Source organism: Amphiprion ocellaris, chromosome 12 (genome assembly GCF_022539595.1).
Source record: "Amphiprion ocellaris isolate individual 3 ecotype Okinawa chromosome 12, ASM2253959v1, whole genome shotgun sequence".
NCBI lineage: Eukaryota > Metazoa > Chordata > Actinopteri > Pomacentridae > Amphiprion > Amphiprion ocellaris.
The window spans coordinates 9134262-9159492 of NC_072777.1; the positions used below are offsets into that span (position 1 = coordinate 9134262).

General features: G+C 38.4%; 1 protein-coding gene and 1 long non-coding RNA gene across 4 annotated transcripts; both read right to left on the reverse strand.

Annotated features, from left to right (window-relative positions):
- Positions 1-5880: 5880 nt before the first annotated feature.
- Positions 5881-11179, reverse strand: LOC129350132 (uncharacterized). 3 transcript variants are annotated; one of them, XR_008603401.1, is made up of 5 exons: positions 11080-11179; positions 10084-10184; positions 8226-8326; positions 6278-6624; positions 5881-6176 (listed from the first exon to the last, which is right to left on the reverse strand). It is a non-coding gene; the product is annotated as an uncharacterized LOC129350132 (long non-coding RNA). The 3 variants fall into 3 exon arrangements; XR_008603402.1 differs by lacking the exon at positions 5881-6176 and adding an exon at positions 9214-9355 and having other exon boundaries at positions 6218-6624; XR_008603400.1 differs by lacking the exon at positions 5881-6176 and having other exon boundaries at positions 6218-6624.
- Positions 11180-16943: 5764 nt separating this feature from the next.
- Positions 16944-19569, reverse strand: LOC111582618 (complement C1q tumor necrosis factor-related protein 3-like). The gene is made up of 3 exons (XM_023291399.3): positions 19380-19569; positions 19097-19234; positions 16944-18014 (listed from the first exon to the last, which is right to left on the reverse strand). Exons 1-3 carry the CDS (start codon positions 19522-19524, stop codon positions 17746-17748), a joined length of 552 nt encoding a protein of 183 aa, XP_023147167.1. The 5' UTR covers positions 19525-19569; the 3' UTR covers positions 16944-17745.
- Between the last annotated feature and the right edge of the window lie 5662 nt (positions 19570-25231).

Consider the following 25231-nt stretch of genomic DNA (forward strand, 5'->3'; position numbering starts at 1 on the left):
CGTTGGAAATAAATGTCCTTTAATTAGACATTGTCATGCAAAAGTTGGATTTCCCTTTAATGATGTTCAAATCTTTGTTGAGTGTTTTGTTGATGTTGGTTTCTAAATGTTTTTTGACACTCGGCCCCAAAGATTAAAACCTTTTCCGGCTCACAAGCTGCAACAATTCACACATTATCAACTATCTTTCTGACTAAACTAAGATAAAAAGTGAAAAACTGCCTGATTCCTGCATCATGAATGTAAATCTTTTTGGGTTTTTATGACAGTAAACTGAATATATTTGGGTTTGACATCTTATAAACCAAAACAAGAAATGAATTACTGGAGAAAACAATCAACAGATTAATGGTCAAAGAAAATGTGTTTTCCAACATATATGGCTGAATTACTCCAACATTAGAAGATACATACAATTTGAATTCAATTTTATTCATATAACGCCAATTACAGGTCAAATTGTCTCAAGACACTTTATTGTTATATTTTTTGTCATATTTAAAATATGACAAAGTAAGAAATTTAAACCTCTTGACTAGTCCAATTTATTATTTGGTTTTTAAGAGACATCGACAACTAAAATAACTTTCTCCACTAAAACTAATAAACATGAGGTCAAATAGAACGAACAGTTTTAAATACTGCAGTCCCACGATGACAAGAATAAAGTTTGTCAACAAAAACTAAATCTGCTGGTGGATTCCTTTAAAATCCTAATAAAGGATAATAAAGTGTGATACTAAAGGTTTGTGGTGCTAAAAATGTCAAAGATATCAAGTTGAACATGTGGATGGAGGTTGATAAAAGTTGACCTCCCTTCATTTCTCTGGAGCTGACTCCATGGATTTTATGGATGGTGGTTAAAGACCTGCTCTTCTAGTGGTCTTCCTTCTAGTTGCTGTAAAAAGTCAGTCCATCCTGGCCAACTTCAACACCTCTTCATGACGACTTGTTCTGCCTCTGACCTGGTGGAAACTCCAGAAACTCGGGAAAACCTGTCGAGACTCGAAGAACTCGTGGAGACTCGAAGAACTCGTCGGGCGGGGGAAGGTGTGGTGGGTGGTGGGGGGAGGTGGGGGAGTAGAGGGGGGAGGCCGCCACCCACCTCCCCGCCTACTCTCCGCCCTGACTCCACCCAGACTCCGCCTTGGCTCCACCCATGTGGTCACTTCAGAAACTACGATGTCAAAGGGACGACGAAATTACTTCTTTTCATCTGATCTGTAGCTCAGTGAGTTAAGGATTTGCCTATGGAGCTGCAGGTCGCTGGTTCAAGACCAGACCCTTCTTAAGTTTTATCAAAATCCTGACAAAGACAAAGAAAGAAAACTGCCGGTGCTGGGTCTCGAACCTGCGATCCTCCGCTCTGTAGTCACTCTTCTTATCCCCTGAGCTACTTGCTCAGATACTAAATTTTGTTTTTTTTGCGCATTTATCATCTATTTTTTGTCGTTTTCGAGTTTTTTTTTAACTCGAGTCTCGACTCGACCGTTTTTCTCAGGAGGTTGGACTTCAGCCTTTGTTCTGGAGGGTGGAACCCTCAGTTCCAAGACTTTCCAAGCCTCCAGACCTCCCAAGTCCTCAGGACCTGAGCTTTCACACAGTCTGAGGGCTGAAATTTTCTAAGTCCCACAGTAGTTCTCTGTTAGATTGAACCTTCAGACAGTCTGAGGACTGAAATTTTCTAAGTTCCACAGTAGTTCTCTGTTAGTTTGAACCTTCAGACAGTCTGAGGACTGAAATCTTAAAAGTTCTTGAGCAGTTCTCTGTTAGTTTGAACTTTCTGGTTAACAGAAGCCTTAAAACTTGTGACCATGAGTCTTGATTTCACATTTAGACCATCCATCTGAGTTCTTCTCAGACCTTCACCTGTGGGTTTTTTAGAAATCCTCAACAACCTTTGATTCTCTTCACTGAACAGTAAAGTTTGTGGAGATCAGAAGGTAACATTAGTTTGATAAATGCCTTCAACTATTAGTAGACTTTATCTGGAAAGCAGTTTTCTGAAATGAGATCTTAGTAAATCTGTCTACAATCAAACCAAAAACATAGAAAGAGGAAATGTTTGAAGAAACAACTTGATGTTTTTGTTTCAGACTAGAAAACGCTTTAAAACCTTGATCTGTTTTTGCTCTTTTTGATTGTTTTATTGTCTCTTCTGTTTAATTTGATCTTCTAAAGTCTAACTGGTGTCTTTTCAAATGTTTTGTCTTTAGTTTGATTCTTCTTAAACATTTAGTTTTGCTCTTTTCTCACCTTTTATTCTTTTCTGATGTCTGATTTGATTTCCAAATGTTTCGTCTTTTTCATGTTTAATTGTTTTTTCAAATGTTTTATCGGCTTGTTTGAGTTTTTTTTCCTTTCCCAATATTTAATGTTTTGATTAAATCTTTAAGGTTTTCTTTTTAAATGTTTTGCCACCTTTTAATTTTCTTTTTAAATGCTTCATTGTATTTTCTGTTTAATTCCTATTTGAAGTTTTATTGTCTTTAAGATGTAATTTTCTAATTAAACATTTTATTTTTTAATTAAATGTTTTGTCTTTTTAAAGGTTTAATAATCTAATTAAATGTTTTGCATTTTTTTTAAATGTTTAATATTCTTTTTGTTTAATTGTATTTTTTAAACGTTTAATTATCGAAAATATTTTATCTGTAACTTTTAATATTTGTATTTTAAAAATTTTGTTTAATTTCATAATGACATGTATCTTGTTGAATTATCTAATTCAATATTTTGTCTGTTTAATATAATTTAATTGTATTTAATGTTTAACTCTATTAAACAGACAAAATATTGAATTAGATAATTCAACAAGATACATGTCATTATGAAATTAAACAAAATTTTTAAAATACAAATATTAAAAATTACAGATAAAATATTTTCAATAATTAAACATTTAAAAAATACAATTAAACAAGAATATTAAACATTTTAAAAAATGCAAAACATTTAATTAGATTATTAAACCTTTAAAAAGACAAAACATTTAATGAAAAAAAATTTAATGTTTAATTAGAAAATTACATCTTAAATTTCTTAAATCTTTTTAATAATAAAACTTTTTGAAAGTTTCATTGTATTAATTTTTTTTTCCTTTGATTTAATTGCTTTTTGTTATGTATTTTATTTCTTTAATCTTCTTTTTCTGTCAAGATTTTAACCCCAACCTTAAATATGAAATAAACCCTTAAATCACAATGAAAATACTTCTGTTGTCACAATCATGAGTTAGTCAATTATTCAGTTTATCAATTCAACTTTATTTGTTTAGCACCTTTTACACAGATGACAAAACTAAACAAGCAAAGAGAAAAAAAACTATGCTAAAACTATGATTAAAACTCAAAAACATTTAAAAAAAAAAAAAAAAAATTTAACATGGTAATAAAATATGTTGTGTCCAGGGGATGGAGGGAGTTTATTGAAGTCTTCTTGGGCTCACATGGGAAATCATTTAAAATATAAACTTGATATTCACTCTAAGGAAACTGCAGAGCGACAGAAGAACCAACAATATCTCCTGCTTTCTCCTTTAATGAGTCGACTCTTCTTGTGCTTTCAGACCAAAGAACTACAGACTCTTCACAACCTGCTCAAACTCTTGGTACAGGACCTCACCACACGGGTCAAGAAGGTTTCTGTCTCATTTCTACTCTGAAGCTCACCTTCTCCTGCTCAAACTGCTGACAAATGTTTCTGCTGCTCTAAAGTCTGGTCTCCAGAACTTCCTAAAAACTCTCAAAGTCTCTTCTGCTGCAGGTTGCTTTGTAGAACTGTTCCAGAAAACCTCACTAAACCACATGGAGGGGCCTCAAGATAGTCGTCCAAATGAAACCATACAAAAACCAAACTAGCACAACCCAAACGCTAAAGTCTCCTGCAGCCTACCAGAGAACCTCTGAGAACAGAGAATCAGGACAGGAACTCTTACCTTCTGGACAACCAACGTTGGTTCTCAAACAAGAATACAGAATGTGTCTGACCAAAAACCTCTAAAGACTCACTACAGCCAAGATAAAGACACAACTCAGCTGCACCAAATCCACTAATCACTGCACACATTAGGACCATGTGATAACTGTGGCTAAAGAACCTCATTTACCAAGACAACTATCCAGTACAAAGCCCTAAAACACACCAAGAAACACATTAAAGATGATTTTGCTGCTGGAAGCTGCAAGCCAACGCCTAAAGAACAAACTAAAGCAACAGAACCAAACCCGGTTCTGTGGTGAAGAGAAACAGAGGAAATGTTTGTCTGCAGCTAAATAAAGCAGAAAGACACTGAGCTGCTCAGGTGTTCCTGATAACACCTAGCAGCCACCTGGACAGCCAATAGGAACACAGCTTACTGGAAGTCCAGAGGGCTGGGTTAGTGAAGGAAATTAAGTTTAAAGTTGAAGCAGAAAGTTAACAAAGAAAGTTGAAAACCACCTTCTGATACCTGAAATCTCTGAGTTTTCACACAAAGAACACCTGAACATGTCAAACTGGTTCCATAGTAGAACCATCATTGTAAAAAAGTCATAGTATGGTGTGTTGCTCAAAAAACATTAGGACCCGGCTGTCAGGGGACAAACATGTAAGAAACATGAGAACAGAGAGAACCCAACCAGTAGGTCACAGTTTATCATCCCCCAGTCATCTCCTGAAGTCCATATGGTGAGAGACATCAGTATCTGGCTGTTAATTTACCAGAGGATGCTTATAATCATGCTGATGTGGTCTGTACTCTACAGTATTTTAGTGACTCAATAAATGCCTAAGTTGTTTTTTTTTTAAATGCTTTTTAGTTTTTAATAAATATTTAACAGCCTATATGTAATCAATAAATGGCCTTTGCCTATCTTAAGAAAAATTCACTCAGAACTCTGATATGTTAACAGTACTAAATAAATCAATAAATACATGCATACACACAAAAATAAGTTAATACATTAACTGTGTTAAGATAAGATTTAGATTTTAAAAAAAGTTGTTTATGTTTTTGCAGAATCCAGTATTACTCACTGGTTGGTCATTACATTTTGTTAGTTTGATTTCACTGTTTGAAATGATGCCACCTCTTTTCAGACAGAACCTGTGATAATAAAACAATACAAAATTTTTAGTTCCGTGTTAATAAAGCACTTAAAGCTTTAAGTATGGCTAAATGCTTTTTTCAGAATTAAATATATCACTCCTTAGGTGGCAGTGGCCCCAAGTTCAGTAAAGTTGGAAAGATATTCACAGATTTGGGCTTCCAGCATCAATAACTCGTTAGATATAGGTTGTCAAAACATAAACGGTGCCTCTTTCCCATTGTTGCAAGGCAGACAATGTGCTACAAGCCCAGTTTTATCAAAAGTAGCTGTCTTTCAAGCTACAGGAATAACATTGGTGTCTATGGAGTGAACAGGGTCCGTCTGCAATTTGCAAAACCGCTGCAACAGTAAAGAGAGACAAATATTCAATAACTTCACTCTGATACATTGTAGTGTCACTAAAATCACTGCAGCCTTCAACTGGCTCCTGTTGACAAAGTGTTTTAACAGAAATGTAAATGCTGTAATTTGATTCTTTTAATGAACCATGTAACTTGAATGGATGTGATGCTGGTGTGACCACAGTGCACACGTCTGATGTTGCTCACAGTGGTCCAAGGGACGCTCAGGGAGTTTGTGTGTTTGCTCAGACTCATGAAAAATTACAGGGAACATTATTCAGAACCCTGGCAAACTTATTTTCATTTTTTTTTAGTGGAAGTCACAAATAAAGGAGCTCTTGGTTTTTCCCAGCGTTACTGAGTCCAAAGCTGCCGTTTCAACACAGACACGTTCACATGCATCCACAAACCTCTCAGCACTCAAACACCCACAGACAGGAGGCCGGCTGGGCCGAGGTTCGACGGCATCCTCAGACCCACGAGTCGGGGAGTCGGTGAACTTGTTGGTCCGGTTTGAAGGCCTCCATGTGGTCCAGTAGAAGTCCATGTAGTCGGTGTTGGCTTTGAACCGCAGCGACTGGCCACCATCAGGTGGACCGGCTCGTCCTCGTAGGGCTCCTCCTGTAGCCTTGAGGGAACCACAGGAACATTCAGTAGCTGTTGGAGTTCTTCCTGTCAGGCTCGTGGTAGAACGGCTCTGAAGAATCTTGTACTTGTCTTATCTGGAACAATCTAACAGCCTAAACTGTTAACAGCGGTGTAAAGAAGCAAACACACAGGAATAGATTAGGACTCAAACTAGATTTATTTTAGAAAACAAATCAGCTTAGAGGCATTTGTTCACACATGTGGCTGAATAGGAGGCCGTCCAATCAGAGCTGAGGTCTTCACTCTGTAGGTTGTTTGTTGGGTGAGACTCTTGGACCTCCATCAGCTGACATGGATGTTTGATGGTCTTCTTCTCTAGTGCCAGATGATTCATCCATGAATTCAGCAGCTACAGACTGAAATGAAGCTCATGCTGCCGTTATTGAATTCCTGTTCCAGATCAAATGTTCAGAGCTCACCTTGAATGCAGCCGTCTGCTGTCTGATAGTTTTTCTCATTGTAGTCTTCAATAAAGTCTTTTTCCTCATGTCAGGATGTGGTGAGACTCTTTCTCAGTCTCTGCAGACGTCCCTCATTGTGCATCTCTAGAGAAGAAACAGAAAAACTGATCACTGCTTCAGCATCACAAACGCTCTCCAGCATTGAGAGTGTTTTAGGAATTCATTCATTGTGTTGTGAACTTTGAAGGAGCAGAAACTTTACAGCTGCCAAAGATATGAGCTCCAATTCTGGATGTTTTAGGAAATGAAGTTCATCAAATGAACACTTGATTTTTGCTGATAACTCTCATTAAATTACTGAAGAAATTTAACATAAAAACCTGTAAACTCTCAGGCAGCTTTTGTTAAAGTTTGTCTATAATTCTATCATCATGTTCTGGAACCAGGACTCTGCAGAAGTTCCTTCAATCAGATACTTGTGTGTTTCTATTTAAGGCCTCAGGTTTGAACGTACAGCAGAGGATTAGAAAGGAGTGATTTTAATATTTAAATCAGTCCAGTAAATGTTTGGCGTGAAAATTATTAAAATTTTGATTTAGATTTGTGTCAAATAATATTGTAGAGTCTCACTTAAATATATCCAAATGAGTTCAGTGTATTTACATTTTATAGAATATTTGATTTCTTAATCTCAATACTGTAGGGTCTGACCCTAAATATTATCATAATGATGTCAATTTAAATAATATTTTAGTGCAGAGTCATAAACCTTAATCAGCTAAACTTGCATAATAAATATCACTGTACAATCTTAACCTGAACATTCATATTATTGAGGTAAATTTACATAAATCATGATGTTCTAGAGTCTTAACTGGAATATTTCTAACATTAATCTTTTTGTATTGTGCTGATAAACAACAATAACTCGACTTTCAGATAATATTGGTTGTCTGTGTTTGTGAGACTAAATTCCTCCACATTCTGGAACTGGACTGAATTTCCCAAAATGGAAACATGGACAGAATTTAATACTCATGTATCCATGGCAACGCTAAAGTTTCTGCTTCTTACCAAAGTTCACAACACAAGTAAAGATTTCAATGTAAAACTTCAGGGATGACTGCTAACCATAAGTATTCTGATCAATACTTCATGATCAATATCAGGACAGATGTTACAACTCCAGCTGTTGCATTAGACTGCAGTTATTCACAGAGAAATTAAAACATCACATTCCTCATGAAAACTAGATGGGACTTTTATTAAATAAAGTGTTGGTGAATAAACAGTGTAAAAAGTGCAAAGCAGCTCCATTAAATCAGGAGATGTGAGACTTCCACAGCATGGATCACCATCTGCTGTGTTGATTCATAGCTGAATGTCAGAATGAACTGAGATAGAAAAGCTGCTTTGAGCTGCAACATTACGGTCTGACAATCCAACACATCACAGTTTTCATCTGGTTGTTTTGCTTCAACATGCTGTGAAGTTCAGTTTTTACCTGAATCAATACAGAGATTCTATTTCCAGCCAAGACTGGAATAAAAATTAGAATGTTATGAGGTTATTAATGCAACTAAATCCTTTCAGATGGAAGGATTTACTTCTAAGTTCTAATTCAAGTTTCAGTTGGAGCTCATTGCATTCACAAAGAAAAACAGCAAAACCTTCATAGCAACATTTAATAAACCTAAAGCTTCCCTGTTGGCACATTGGTGGAGTTTGTTACTGAGCATCTGAACCTTAAATCCAGTGAGACGACCATCTTCAGTCGAGGCCAGTCAGAGAACTTCAAGACCTTCCATCAGCTGGACCAGATGTGGCATCATCTCCCTCTGAACATCTGGATGACAGGAGAAAAGACAGAAATCAAACACAGATCACAGAAATACAATTTATTGACTTTCATCTTTTTATAAAAGTAGCATGAACTTTATTAAAACTTGACAACATCAGTAATGGAAGTAAATGTTTTTATCTCGTGTTGAAGCTAAATTTAAAGTCAATTTTAATGACAGTTTATCCTGAGAGGAGTGAGAATGGAGCTTTTCTTTCCTTTTTAGAATATTCCCTCAAAATATTCTGTTTATTATTGGCTTTAGAAGCATTTTTCATTACTTATTTATTTTTAGATACCTCAGACTGATACACTTTGCTGGTTTGCAGATAATTTCATGTACAATGACAATAAAGATCTTCTATTATAACATATTTTGCTAAAACAAGAACTGCAAACCTTCTCAACCATCTCTCAGTCTGTAAAATTCCAACTGCGACCAAGAATTATCTGATGTAGTTATTATTAGAATCTTTACTGAACCAGCTCTGGAATTAATAAAAATCTGTATATGGATATGATTTTCTCTGATGGGACCACTAAAACCGCATGCGATAAAGTAAATCTCTTCTGCACTGCACACATATTACACTTTTGTATAACTCTGGATGTCAGAGTAAAGGCAGACAGATCCACTGATCAGCCACAACATTCTGACCACTGACAGCTGAAGAGAACAACATCCATCATCTTGTTCTAATGCAACGTTCTGCTGGGAAACCTTGACGTTCATGTGGATGTTTGACATGTACCACCACCTAAACACTGCAGGACAAACAACCCCCTAGTCTCCATGGCAACAGCAGTCCTTGATGCCAGCTGCCACCCTCAGCAGGAAGAACTAAAACTGTTCAGGAGTGGTCCGAGGAACACGACAGAGCTAAGCTGTTCACCTGGGTTCCACACTCCCCACATCCAGATCTGATTGAGCATCTGTGGGATGGTCCAGGATCAGCCTGGTCTAGGTAGGACCCACCCTGCAACCCACAGGATCCACAGGATCCACAGGACATCCCCAGAGGTTCTGATGAACCACTGGGTCAGAGGAGTTTTAGCAGCATAAAGGGACCAACACAGTATTAGTCAGGTGGTCATAATGTTATACTGTTATATTGTCATGCTGATTATATGATCAGTAAATGTTACCATCAATTATAATGTCCACATTGATCAGGAAAATAAAACAACTATCAGTTCATTCAGAAACTGTGGGGTTAAACCTAAAAACACAGACCTCAACAGCAGTTTGTTTCAAAGCAGAACACCAGCCGGTTTTCACTCAAGAAGCTTTCAGAGCAACAATTAAATGACAGTTTTGTTCTCATTAAGTTCAGAGTCAGCCAAAATAATGTACACACATCAGGAAAAGAAAAACTTTTATAAATATTTCATTTGTATAAGTACTTCTATACATATAGATTCCTCTTTCTAAGTTTGATCAAATCACGATAACTCTGTGTCCTGTTGTACGATGTTTTCCCAACAGATGGCGCTACCCTCATGAATGGAGCATCAACAAGTGACGTCTACAACACAACAGAAATGTCTGGAAGCCAGTGGCCACCACTTTGAGCACCTCTTGTAATTGTAGAGGCCAAAGATAACTTTTATTAATCTCGTGATGTCTGAATAAATTTGGTATTGAAATATTTATGCAAGTTTTTCTTTTCCTGATGTGTGTAAACATTATTTTGGCTGACTTTGTATAATGGGTTTCTGACAGGTCACCAGGCAACATCTTTTTATAATAATGACAAACATACCTGCATTCTACAGGAGTGATTTTCCTCATGTGCAGGTAAAGATGTGTGAGGAGCTTAGAGATGACAGGAGCAGGAGTCTTCCTCACTAATTCAGCTTCCACCTAGAAACAGAAAGACCACAAACAAACACACTGATATACTCTCAAACGTTCAACCTCACAGCCTCAAAATATCTGTTTAGGAAGTGTTGTGTTTCTAAATTCTGCTGAAAGCATTGACAGACATTCTCTTACAAGGTTGTGTAAAAAGCAGCCTGTCCTCTGAGCTACTGAGAAATCTTCCTGAACAAAGTTTCTACATGTAAATCAGCTCAACAAAAACTAAAGCCTCAGTCAGAGATAACAGGTATCACAAATTATAAAGAACTTTCTTTGTTAACTCAGACTTTCTGCTTCAACCTCACATAAAAAGGGGAGTTTAACTCATCAGGTGATTGAAAATGAACAGCTTGTGCAGTTCTAGATCCAAAAGTAGGATGTTTCAACTCATGTTTTACTACAAATACATACAATAATAAATAAATATGGCTGGTTGTTAGTTTATTCACTATTAATGTCATTTTATATACTGGATTGAACTTAAGCAGTGGAAGAGAAAAGGAATTTAATGAAATTATGGAGATTCAGAGAGGTAATGTTGCGGAATGTTAAGTTACGCACGGTTTAATTCAAACCAGCTGAATGTTAAACTTCAGTGCAGCTGAACGGGTTTCAGTTAACCTTACAGTAAAACAACTTTTTTAAAAGCTAAAATACACAGCAGAGAAATACAGGTTGAGAAGGTCATTCTAATAATGACGGACAGGCAGCAACTAACACAGGTGTTCAGCGGTAAGTTAGCCACCTGTGTTAATTAGCCCGCTAGCTAACTTAGCCGCTTAGCTAGCTAACGCGTCCGGACCAACTGCTCAAACACGACAAAACACAACTCTTCACAAGTCGCTGACTTAACGTACAACAAAACAACGTTACAGGTTAGGAGTATTTATCTTCTTACCGTGTTTTACTCCAAAAACAAGGTCAACAGCAGCCAGAGATGCTACCAAACGTGCCGACCATAGACACATAGTATACTAGCTCCGCTAGCGCGTTGTCTTCTATATTATCTGTGGTCTGACCAATCGCTGCTCTCTGGCTCTCAGTCAGTCTGACCAATCGCTGCTCTCTGGCTCCGCCCTCTGAGAATCTTGTTGTCGTTTGGCTCCACACTTGCTGATGACCACTTCCGGTCTCAGAAAATGAAAAAACGGACATTTTTTCTGTCTCTTACTGATTTTACTTTGTTGCTATTATAAATATAAAACGAAAATCAAAGCATTTAAAAAAAAATCGTATATACCTTTTTGATCATGAAAAGGAAAAACGCCTTGTATTTCAATATTAATTTTTGTATTTTAAAACGAAAATCAAATAACCACTCGTTTTTTGTTTTTCAATACCCGTTTCAGAACGGAAAATCCAATTACCAGATCCGTACACGGACCCACCACACACATCTTTGACACACTTCTACACATTAGCTGAGGAGAAAACCTGGTCGCCCCAAACTATTTTACTACAGTGTAGGATGAAGAGTCCAGCCACTCGTCTGGCCCGGATTCTGCCACCAGCGTAGATGAAGCCGATCTTATCGAAGGAATTGATCATTCCAGTGACATGTAAGTCTGTATTCATGAGAAGTTGTTTGTTTTGAGTTGGAGAAAAGTAAAGAAAGTATAATATACATGGAACGCTGCCGAAAGCATTCCGCGCAAAATACGCATCATGTTTACAAGTCATGTGCTGCGCACAGCTAACGTACCACGTAACTTTTTCTGTGTGCAGCATTTACAATGTTGGGAAGGAGGAGGAGGAGGAGGAGGAGGAGGAGAGAATGGAGGTCTCCTGCTGTCCTGGTACCCCAGCGAGAGGTAGAGGGACAGACCGTCCTCCAGCCAGGAGACGCTGCAGCAGCCGCTCCACCAGCGAGCGCTCCGGGCCAGAGGCCTCCCTACAGCTGGCTGGAAAACTGAGAAGGAACCTAACAGCTTACCTTCTCTGCCACATTTCCTGCCTGCCGAAAAGGAGGCCAGGTGTCCAGCCACCTCTGTCAGAATATGTGGACAGCCCTTCTCCATCAGACCTGTCCAAGTACTTGGACCAGGAGACCATCAAAATACTGTTTCTGATTCAACTCAGTAAAAACGATTTTCTTTTGTTTTCAAATGCACTTTTTATGGTCTGACCATGGTTTTGTACATAAAATATGTGTGTTCATAAGTATCTGGCACACTTAGAAATTTGATTGCACTATTGTAAATAATTTGTTTTGATGTTGATGTTGTCTCTTTGCAAATTTGCAGTTTTGTTTATTTATTTATTTATTTATTTATTTACAGGTTACAAAATTGACCATATCTCAAAAAGCAAATTATATACAGACTCCAAATAAATTTCCTGTGGTTCCAAAGGATATTGTGCAACTTTTTTACATTTACAAATTTGAGGGATACAGCTATGCAATTTCTGTATTTTGAAATATATGTGGAAAAAAAAAACGATTTTCATTTTTTTAAGGTTTATTGCACTTTTAAGCAATTTTTTTGTAGTAGTTAAGACATAAGTCAATACATATTATTAAAATTTGGGATATCAGGGTTATTTTGATGTAAAGCAAATAAAAATACTCCAAAAAATGGTACTACAGCATGTAAAAATGTAAAAATATGTCCTGGCGACTTGCACAATGGTGGGTCTTAAAGGGTTAATAAAGTAGTTTAAAAAATGTTAAATTGAAGATGTAAAGCTGATACCATTTAACTCAGTGTAGTTTGTTGGTTGAACATAATTTAATTGGAAATTGTCATAACAGACTGATCACAAAATCACACACCTCCTCACACCTTTGAAACCAAGACAATACAACATCCGGCTTTTATTTTGAAGGCACAACTGGTGAGCTATTGGTCCGTGTGGACTCTTGTAAACTTGACACGGGTCAGTCCGGGTATAAACATCTGGTGGGGTCCAGCTGTGGCTCCACACCGGGATGTTAGAGGGACCCGAAGGCTGACGGATCTCCGCCGAGTCTGCAGACACTCTACTCGGCTGTGACGGACCGCACACACCGCCCCCTCCGGTCCTCCTCCACCATGCGGGACCCGAAGACCTGGACCCCGGGATTCGGCCCTGCGGACCGGGGCAAACCGGCCACCTACACCGGGGAGAAGAAGGCGAAGCTAGTGGCCAAAGCCAACAAGAAGTGGGTGAGGCTGGCCACCGTGATGGTCTACGTGATGTCCGTGTCTCTGGCTGCTGTCGTCCTCGCTGTTTACTACAGCCTCATCTGGAAACCCACCGCTGGACCCGGACTGAGCCGCACCAGGACCAGGACCAGGACCGAACCTGGATCTACCACCCCCGAGTCTGAACTAAGCGGTGCTGAACCTGCTGGTGCTGCAGGAAAACTTAGAAGTAAAACGAAATGTAAAAGTGATGCTGATGAAGCTAACTTTTTTATCAGTGACGTCAGTAATAATAGATCTATTGATAAACACATGATTGATGCTATTAATACCAATAATCAATCACCTGCTGACGCTCACAGTACAACTCACAGCGCCGGGTCCATAGAAGTCTCTACCGGACCCACCGAGCCTTCTCAAGCCGGGCAGGGCTTCACTTCTCCGGCTCTGGGCACCGCCGAGTCGCCCGCTGTCACCGCGGAGGATCCGTCCAACCTGCCGACACACCGAGCCGCTGTGGGCCGGGAGCCGGTGTCTGAGGTCGGCTGGACGGAGATGGAGTCCTCCGGGTTCAGGATGGAGGAGTAAAAGTTGTGGATCAGCGGGGTCTTTGTGTAGTTTTACTGTGAGCCTGTTTATTAATAAGAGCACTGTTTCAAAACAAACAAAACAAAACAAAACAAACAAACAAACAAACAAAAAAACACACACAAAATGTCCTGAGAAAACTTTTATTTAGGGATGCTTCTGTCAGAATGGGACTCCTTCATTTCATGGTCTGTACAGGAGGAAATTAAAGAAGCCATTTTTTGAAAGAGGGCATTTGAATGTCTAACAATATACATATACAATTACATGAGTAAAATATTTGTGTAAACCTTTTTTTTTAAACTTTTTTTAAAGTTTAAAACCTTTCTAAACTTGTTTGACCATGGCCATAGGCTTACTTTTTAACTGATCTAAAAATGTCTGTATATTTGATATTTATTTAAATCATCTTAGGAGAAAGATTAAATGTCAAACTGTAGCATTCATTGGTGAGCTGGGTTTAGCTCCAGCACACTACCTGATGAAATATTTCAGACAAATTATATTAGATCCGATTAAAAAAATAGATTTTTTTAAGAGAGTGTGTATTTTTGGATCCTCACAAAATCTTCTTTTAACAAATTTGCCCTTATTTTTTCAAAAGGTTAAAATGAGCATAGAAGTGATTCTCTGTAATTTTCCACACATTATTATTATTTATTTATTGTTATTGCATCCCATTACAAAATAAATTAGAACTGAGTGTAGATTTTTGTTTTTAGAGTTTTATAAGTTTAACAATTGTAATATCAGAACGCCGTCATGTCAATTCTGTGAAATTCATCTTATTCATTTTAAGCAACACATTATCATTCATTTAGTGACTATTGAGTTGTTTTTTTTACTATCTGTTTTTCTGAAAGTGTCAGAAGATCACGTGTTTTAGGTTTGAATCAAAACCAGATTAAAACCATCTCTGCAGCACTTGCTGTTGTTTGGGTGCCAGCATCTACAGTTTCTAATATTCCAGAAGAACTGCATTGTTTTATAGAATAAAATAAAATAAAATGTAGAAAAAGGCTTCTAAATATTTCCCATAAACCCCAAATCATCACAGTTTTTTGTGATGAGTTTACATTAACGTTAAAAACTGTAAAAATGACCTTAAAACTTGCAAACTTGATGCATTTTTTAATGTTAAGACAAACTACTTTTTTTCCTTTAGATTGTTGTACTGAAATATATAAAGCTGATATAGTCTAGTCTTTCTAAGTTCAATTTTTCCCATTGTACACCTCCTGTTACTTAATAAAAATAAATATTATCTGGTGATTTTGCATTTAACAAAACTAAAACAATGTGATCACAAATCTACAATGTAATGTTCAACACAAATATTTTGCAGTAATACAATAAAACCGCACACTTCTCTGTTTTTACCGGGTGATTAATTGGTTAATTTGTGTCCTCAGAGAGTTCATTTTAGTGTGTTTGACTGAACTGAAGACTTTGTCTGCAGCTGTGTTGGGATTTACAGTGTTGTTCAAAGCAATTATCTCCCTTTTTCAAACCAACTGTCACAAAAATCCCCTAATTATAAATTTATGATGACAGAAAACGAGAAAACTGTCCAACTGCTTCCAGAATTTTTTTTTTTTAAAAAAAAGGGCTTTTCAGTTTTCAGAACCTTATTGCGACTGATCAACTAATCCTGTTGGCTGTGCAGTGCTGGTTGGTTTCTGAGGAATAAGATGAAGCAGAGTGTATATCAGGGTTCTGCATCTGAACATATTTACTGCTGGTTTGTTTCCACCCCTTTGAAATCTGATAATCCATTCATTTAAAAAAACAACTGTAACTAGTGATTTGGCAGAGTTTTTAGTTTGGAAAGGAAAAGGACAAGAACTTCTTATTTTAGCAGAAAAGTTTTCTCTTTTGATATGAAAATTTGTTTCAGGGCTGCACAGTGGCTCGGTGGTTGGCAACGTTGTGTCCCCGGTTCGTGTCCCGGCCTTCCTGGGATGCATGGAGTTTGCATGTTCTCCCTGTGCATGTATGGGTTTTCTCCAGGTACTCCGGCTTGATTTCAATCTGTCTTCTCAGCACTCGTCTGTCCTTTATCTTGTTGAGACGCGACTCTGATGTGGATAAAAACTTCCTGTTGGATGATCACAGGAAGGACAAGAAGCCAGTCTGGTCTCATCGCTGGAACTGTTTTCATGTTTTAGTTAATTACCTGTAAATCCTGTTTATGTTCCTTCTCCATGTTTGTGGGTTGGAGGTTAAACAGCTGCATTTACAGAAGTATTTCCATATGATGCTACTGTACAGCATTTCAGAGAAAGATTGGACAGGTTTTGCATTTCTATTCAGGTATCCTAATGCTCTTTCTAACACTGGTAATATGATCAGGTGCAACCTGGATTCTGACATACTGAACTGTTAAATCCAAATTCCTCCACTAAAAGGCTTGTGTAATGAAGCAGATGTGCTCCTACATGCTGATCTAAAAGCTTTTTCAACCCTCTGAGCCTCAAAACCTGCTGATAGGTTTAAAAATCTTGTTTTCTTTTTTGTTTTTTTGTTTGTTTTTTTTAAACAAAATTACAGCATTCAGTTCAAGCAAGAAATTGTAAAAACAGGAGCAACTGTTGGATTGTCAGCTTTCCAGGTGTGTGGTTCAATTTCATCAGGAAAATGAACTGAATCTATGCTTAAAATTGTGATCTTTGCACTTTACTTTTAGTCTTATTTTAAAATTCACTCAAATAAACTGTTTGTTCCTCTTAAAAAAACAAAAAATTCTGCATTTCTCGGCACAACTGATGAGCCATGAGTGACTCAGCTGTGACACCAGTCATGGAAAAATGTAATCAGTAAAATATTTGTTGCATGGCATGCTATCATTTTTTGTACTGGTTACACCTGTGTGCACTTGGAAAATGTTTCACATGTTGATTCCAGTTGGGTTTCCCCCCCCCAAAAAAATATATAAAATAAATATTGAAAGAATTTCAATTTTAGTTTTTTCTCTTTTTACTATGATTGATGTCATTCTAACTTTGTCACACTGTACAAAAGACACTTTTGAGTTCTCTCCACACCTAGCCATGGTGCTGCTGTTTCCACAGAGGTGGAGGACTTTATTTCACATTGGAAATGTGCTGACAGGGAGTGAAAATGCAACAGGGGAACAAAATCTCCTTGGGTTTCAGAGGCTGAGATGTGGATATACACTACTGTTCAAAAGTTTGGGGTCACCCAGACAATTTCATGTTTTCCATGAAAACTGACACTTTTATTCATGTGCTAACATAACTGCACAAGGGTTTTCTAATCATCAATTAGCCTTTCAACTCCATTAGCTAACACAATGTAGCATTAGAACACAGGAGTGATGGTTGCTGGAAATGTTCCTCTGTACCTCTATGTAGATATTCCATTAAAAATCAGTCGTTTACAGCTAGAATAGTCATTTACCACATTAACAATGTCTAGACTGTATTTCTGATTCATTTAATGTTATCTTCATTGAAAAAAATGTTTTTCTTTCAAAAATAAGGACATTTCTAAGTGACCCCAAACTTTTGAATGGTGGTGTAAATCTGGTGGAAAATTAGCAACCTTGTCAATCATCGTGGACGATTCTGTGAGAGTTTGATTTATATTTCTTTCTTTCTACAATATCTATGAGATGATTAACATCAGAGAAAGTTGGGTAAGAAGGAAACGGAGGAAACAACAACTCAGAATTTCAAAAAGTGGTTATTAGTTCATCGTTATTATCTTAATGGTAACAAAAAACCTGTTCAGGTTTCATAATTTGGCCTTGATTTGTTCCCATGACACCAGACTTTAACTTTTGTCTTGTGAAGAAGAGGTTTGGCCTCCTCCACCTTCTCAGGCTCCACCTACATGGGATAGATGAGGAAGCCGCTGAAGGTTGTGCGTCGACTCTGGTCGAAGACAACACTGTCTGGCCAGAGTGTGATCCAGACCTGGTCGCCTTGCTCCAGGACCAGCGCCATGCTGTTGGACCCACTGCTGTGGTGTCCCTTGTTGTAAATTGCAAACATGTTAACGCCGTTTTTAAGCAGTGCTGCGTTCAAGTACCCAGAGTCTCCAACATTCCCAGTAAACCTGAGGTAGTAGAGTCCTTTTACAGGGGCTGTGAAGATGCCTGCAGTCACAGAACACAAGGATACAGATGTCAGTGCTTGGAAAAGGATTCAGTCCATGTCTGGACCAATATCAGTGCATTACCAGAAGTACTATGCCCCTGTGGTCGTAACAAAGACAATAAACTTAAAATGTTGTCATTTATGAAAGTCTGACATGCCCCGACAATTGTTCTTTCAAATATTCTGCTAAAATATTGCAAAGATGGTTCATTTTACAATAAGTGTACAAACTCTGGTTTTAGTTTTGTTCTAAATGGGCTGTTTCAATATCCATCCGTCCATCCATTCATCCATCCTTCCATTATCTATACACTGCTTAATCCTCATTAGAGTCCCAGGGGGCTGGAGTCTATTCCAGCTGACTTAGGCCAAAGGTAGGGGACACCTGGACAGGTCACCAGTCCATCACAGGGCTGCACATAGAGATAAACAATCATGCTCATAACTACGGACAATTTAGAACCACCAATTAACCTCAGCATGTTTTTTGGGCTGTGGGAGGAAGCCGGAGAACCTGGAGAAAAACCATGGATGCACAGGGAGAACATGCAAAGTCCACACAGAAAGACCAGAACCAGGCCTGGATGCGAACCGGGGATCTTTTAGCCATGAGGCGACAGTGCTAACCACGGAACTACTGTGCAGCCCTGTTTCAATGTCTTTAGCTTTAAATGCAGTTGAGTTGTCCATGCTCCCTTCAGGAAGAAAACTCTCTCTGCATCTTTGATTAACAGCACAGAGCTGACTGCACAGCAGCGGACAGATGCGAATGACTGTGAGGCCAGGACATTTTATTGCTCATAAGACCATTTAACAGGAAAACATCACCAAATTCACATCACAGTGAGTTTTAATTCATGTGTATGCTGAGTTTGTCAGACAACGTTACGGTGAGGTTGTCATAACTTAACAGCTAGTATTTTATCCCTCTAAGTTTATAACAACCACAAATTACAAAAAAAGAGAAAAGATTTTCACTTTAAATAAAAAACAAACTCATCAGGTGCACCGGTGAATAACAATATGTTCCTGATGTGGTCAGATCACCTCTGATGACCTGATTTGACCAGGTGAGTCGTACCTGTGTCTTCATCGTATGCATTGCCGATGTTTGTCACCACCCTCTTGAACTGCAGCGTGGTGTTGGTGTCATAAGGGCCCAGGTCGATCCTGTCCAGACTGGTGTGGAGGGAGGCTGAGAATGCCACCTGAGCGCTAGCTGCAGAAAACCACAGAGTTTCCATTAAAAACTGAATGTTTTGTATAGTTTTATACATGGGTGGAGTCATCACTCACAGAAAGATATCATCACATCCTGTACATGAACATGTAAGGAGCAGATGTGTGGAGTCCAGCAGACTGACCTCTGTCTTCACACACTTTCTCCAGCTTCTCCAGTCTGGCTTGCAACTGCAGCACCAAGTCTCGCAGGTCACTTTCTGTGGTTTGAGCCTGGACCAGAACCAGACTACAGACCCCCAGCACAACCAGAAACCGGCCGGACACCATCTCTACTGGAGGACGGCTGGACAAGTAACAGGAGGGGAAACACTGTGAACTGAAATCCTGAAAGTCTCAGTTATTTATTTAAGTGTCTGTTTGATCTTTGAACTGAACAAAGCCATTGACCTACCACTGCAACGGTTAAATCAACAAGCAGTTTGTGGAACTAACAGAAGGTGATCGATGTCTGTTCATGCTTAACTGACAAATGATTTGTTCTTTCAGCTTAATCAGCATATGCCTGGTTTATTTGAAATAGGTATTTTCAAATAGATATTTTAAATAAAGTCTCCCCACTATAGTGTATAAATGTTGTTTTGGCTAGTAAACACATTGGTGGTGTCTTTAAGTTTATTTTTAATTCAATCTCCAAACTTGACATTAAATTCAGCTTATTTGAGTCTCCTGTAATGACACCTCCTCTATCTGCTCCATCAGCTTTATCCAGATAAACAGATTAACTAGCCTTCTGTGTACCACCTGAGCCTTATTCTCAATATTTAGAAAGCACAAGGCCGTTCCCAAACCTCCATGAAATTTATTTTTTATCCTAAATTCACATTTCTGAAATTATTAAACACATAATCATAAGTATGTTTCATCAAAGCTGGAATGAATTAATGAAATTTAATGAAACAGAATTATAAAAGACAGCATGAGGAAAAGAAGACTACACTGCTCTGACCAGAAACCTTTAATCTGCAATGTTTAACTGATCACCCTTTTCTGTAAAATGAGCAGGGACCTCAAGGTTTACACACATAGAGCTGATTAAAAGCCAATGCACATTATAAAAGCAGAACAAACAAGCTCAGTGTGGGATCAAAGAAAGCACCATGGTTTAAATGAGGACAGCAGATCCTGAACATAGTCGTGAACAAAAGTCTACATTCACCTGTAAAGACCATGTAAAACATGGCAGTGTTGAGTTTCCAATGACTCCTGTAACTTAGAATTTTCTATGATGGAATCATTTAAACACATGCCATCACAAAAAACAATCATTTTGGTTCTCTCACAGCGTTATTGTAGGTCTTCTAGAAATATGAAAAGACTAAATTTGCCAGGTCAAAAATATACATACACGGTGATGTAGACAGTTGGGTTAATCAAATTTTCTTAGTAGCAAGGCCTCTTTACTTCCCGTGAGTGATTAGAAGTGACAACAAATGCTGACTCCACTGAGCCACTTTAAATAGGACCCATTTCATTCACTCATGAGAAGAAGCAAACAGTGGACTTGAACAATCCAGAAGGCCACTTGGAGCCATTTCAAAGCAGCTACAGATACAAAAATTAACTGTGCAAACAACTGTAAGTACAAAGTGCATGACAGAGTTATGTCACTGCCACGATTAGGGAGAAAATGCAACTCATCACCCGCTGCTGAGAGACAACTGGTCAGGATGGTCAAGAGTTAACCAAGAATCATCAAAAAGCAATTCTGCAATAAATTAGATGCTGCTGGAACCTAGGTGTGTCAGTGTCCACAGTCAAGTGTGTTTTACATGACTGCAGGCTGAGAGGGAGCCATGGAAGAAGGAAGTCTTTATTTTCATGCAGCAACTTAAGTCTCAACTTAGGTTTGCTGCTGATCACATGGACATCTGGAGGAAAGTTCTGTGGTCAGACGAAACTCAAATGAGCTAATGAGTCACAATGAGATCTCTAACACCAAGAACACCAAACCTACCGTCAAGCATGGTGGTGGCAGTATTATGCTCTGAGGCTAGCGGAACTGTTGCATTACACAAAGTAAATGAGGTAATGAAGAAGGAGGATAGATAGATAGATAGATAGATAGATAGATAGATAGATAGATAGATAGATAGATAGATAGATAGATAGATAGATAGATAGATAGATAGATAGATAGATAGATAGATAGATAGATAGATAGATAGATAGATAGATAGATAGATAGATAGATAGATAGATAGATAGATTATACCTTTACTGATCCCACAGCGGGGAAATCTATGGTGTAACAGCAGCAAATAGAAAAACAGTGTGAATGAAAAGAGCAGCACAAAATGCAAATATTTACAGCAAAATTTCTATGAAATTGGACAGCATCATTATTTACATTTTAATTGCACAGTTTGTAAGTGGGTGAACTGAGCTTGATTGTAAAGTCTGACTGCAGCAGGAAGGAAGGACCTGCTGTATCTCTCCTTTAGACACTACAGGTGAAGCAGTCGGTCACTGAAGGAGCTGCCCAGTGATCCTACTGTTTCCTGCAGGGGGTGGAAGGTGTCCTCCATGATCAACAGATAGATGATTACCTTAACATTCTTCAGGATAACTGAAAATCATCAGCTCAGAGGTTGGATCTTGGATGCAGCTCAGTGTTTCAACAGGACATGACTCTAAACACACATTAAAAGTGTAAAAGAAACAGCTAAAAAAATTAAGAAGTATTTTTTCTTTCATTTTCTTTTCCTTTTAAAAGACAGCTGTGATCTCGTTTTGAATAGTGCCGTTTAAGAAACATATTCATTCTGATCATTAATAAAAATCAGAGAGAATCCTTGGTTTCAATCTTTTCTTCGGCAAAACATCTCAGCTGACTTTACTTTTTGTGAGAAAAGTGTCAGATGGAAGGATTTAGTGTCCTGACAGTCACGTCTGAAAAACAAAGAACTGCACTTTTGACTCAGTAATCCTTCAGTTGTTAATCTGACCAGCGGAGAGCTGCTGGCTTTAATCTCTAAATATGATGAGTTGTGCACTCAGGCTTCAGGTGCTCCAATAATCCCACTGTTTCATGTTTCATGTCAGGAAATCAGTTAAATATAGAACAGATGAAGTTTGGAAAGAATGACAGGGATGAAAGATTTGAATGCACTGTCCAGTTGGATGTTCTTCCCCCAACAACTTCAGGTCCATGTTTGATCCCTGATGAGGCAGCTTGATCTGTCTGAAGCTGATCGATCAGAGTGTTTGACATGAAGGCGTAGTGCAGACCATCAGCTTAACAAGGTTTCTGGCTGGTGGCAGTTTGGCTCATTTTAATCCCATCAGATGAGGTTTGATTCATCCTTCATCTCCTAAATTATACACTCAGTTTTATTGACGTATTAGAAGCCAACCGTCCTTTAAAACTGTGTCAGAGGCGTCAACTTCACGAGTAACATCAAAATCACAAACAGCAGCTGTGTTCACTCGTACTGTCTGGATGTTGGGCTTCACTCTGGTTCAAACAGGAGGGACAATTTATAATAAGAGCTAAAGGACTATGTCCTCTAGTGTTTGTCCTGTGAACACATAATTAAAATCAGCACGTCGGGGAGTTATAGTATAATAGAAGTATCTCCTCGGAAAATTTTGTTTTTCTTTTTTTTAGTTGTCCAGTATTTAGTCATCTTCACCTAAAGATATTGAGTGAACTTTGGTGGATTGATGAAACAGGAAATTGAACAGTCTAACAGCTCCCCCATGTGGACACACAGTGACCTGCAGGTTGGAGTCTGAGAGTCACACTCATTACATTTGTGGCCCCAAATACGAATGCTACCCACAAGGAAGGAAGTCCAAACTTATAGAATTTAATAAACTGTAAATGCAACAAAACGTGGCAGGAAGGCTGGAGGGAAAAGAGTAACATGATGCTTTAAAAGCCAAAGTAGATATTACTGGGGGTTTAAATCCAAAAACTAAAAATAAAACAACAACAAAAAACAAACAAACAGTGAAGTACATGACCATAAGAAGTGTTGTTGATGGACTTTCCTGAACACTGAAGTGCTGAGCTGATCCTGGAGCAGGTCTGGTCTAAGCCTGGTTCTATCGGTGTTGGATCTCTACAAAGTGAAGCTGTTCAACCCCCTCAAGCAATTCCTACCAACCACACCACGATTCCAGCAATATTCTAAACACTACACCAATGAACCAAACTGAACCTCTACTACAACTTAAACCGCTCAGGACACATTTGATCCTCCAGTGAACTGAATTAAAATGTTTTATTTATTGGAGACTGCAAGGATGTGTATTTACCAAACAAATTCAAGTTAAATCACGTACGGATTATGAGACAACACCCCAATCCATCCTGCAGAGGGGCAGACCATGAGTGAAGGAAATGACCACAAATGACTGATGTGGTTTTGCCATAATTTTGCATCCATTTGTGTTCATTTTGTCTCTTTTCAGTCTGTCCGTGCTTCCTTTGTTGTGTCTCTTTATAGTGAATTTACATGTTTTTCACTTTTCTCTCTCGATTTGGTGTGTTTGAATCCCTTCCTGAATATTTTGAGTATCTTTGCAGTCATCGATTCGGTCTTATAGTGGCTAATAAACATCTTTTTGTAGTTACTTTGCATCTGTTTTGCAATATTTCTCTCTTGTTGTGGGAAGTTTGCATCTCTCTCTGGACATTTTGAATTCCTATGTGGTCTCTTTGCATCTTTTTGTGGTCATTTTGTAGTTGTCTTGAGTCATTCTGAGCCTCTTTGTGGTTGGTTGAGTCTTTCCAACAAGAAGTTTTAAGTCTGCTCTGACTGATTCCTTTTGCCTGATCACAATCTGTTTTCCATGCAGTAACATCTGATTACGAGAATCTTCACCCAGCTAATAAACTGTCTGGTTACAACACACTCACTGAAAACAGAGGCTGAGACGTTTCTCCACAAACAGAAATTCACTTGGTTTATTAAGAGCTTGAGAAAGGCCTGTGTTCAGACAGCAGAGCTTCCACTAACTGAGCATCAACAGGAGAAACCTCAGAGCAACAAGACCAGCTGAACACACCAAGCAGAAGAAGCTTCAGAACAAACATCAACACAAACAGCTGAACATCATTTAAGGTGACTTTTGAGCTTTAAAAGGAACATTCTTATGTTTCTGTCGCCGCCTTAGAATCCACCAGGATCCAGGACTTTGTGGTACCAGCATTTATAGGTCCTCGAGTGCAGCAGAAACCTGAAGAGCAGACACAGTGACACTGACAAACATGGACTAGCTGGTTCATTTAGGTTTAGTTCTCAACTGGTCTGTCCTGGTTCTGAACCGGTATAGACAGGTTTTGAAGTTGTTTCCATTTGTTCGAGGACATATGGGCCAGTTCAAAAGTTGGTTCTGAGCTGGTTAGTACTGGCATTGCTAACATGCAAACTGGTTTAGTATTGGTTGAGGCTCATTTTAACTGGTGGAAGCATGCTCTGAACTGGTTTAGGCCACATCAGAATTGGTTCTGGAAGTAGTTTGAATGGGTCTGATCTGGTTTTGTTGACAACCAGCTTAATCAGAATCTGAAATGCTTGGGTGCATCATAGAACAGTGTGGGTTGACTGTAAACTGAGAAAGGCTTATTACAGGCCGGTAAACTGAACTGGTCACTGTGGGATTGGAGTTGGTTTTCGCAGTGGTTTCAGTTCAATGTTTCGAAGCTTCAGAATAGCTGAGTCAGTTTGCAAACTGGTTCAGGTTGAGTACGGGTTTGGAGATGTTGATACCCGGTATAATGTGGTCATTTAACGGTAGAAACTGGTTTAGATCATATATGATGTGGTGTAAAAAGAAAAACTAAAAACAGCCATAATGATGGGAGCACAACGTTACATGACTCATAAGGCATTAGATTAAGTTGCAGTGTGACAGAAAATGAAACCAACAGTCAAGTCCGGCTGGTTGGTGCCGAGCTGGTTCCAGTGAGCAGACTGCTTCTAGTGTTTTGTTTTTTGGACTTTTTCATTTATAGATTCACTTTGAA

Coding starts and splice junctions, on each gene's coding strand:
- LOC111582618 (XM_023291399.3), bottom strand. CDS start 19,524: ATGGTGTCCGGCCGGTTTCTGGTTGTGCTGGGGGTCTGTAGTCTGGTT. Junction 19,235..19,379: donor GAAAGTGTGTGAAGACAGAG/GTCAGTCTGCTG, acceptor GGTTTTCTGCAG/CTAGCGCTCAGGTGGCATTC. Junction 18,015..19,096: donor TGCATACGATGAAGACACAG/GTACGACTCACC, acceptor CTGTGACTGCAG/GCATCTTCACAGCCCCTGTA.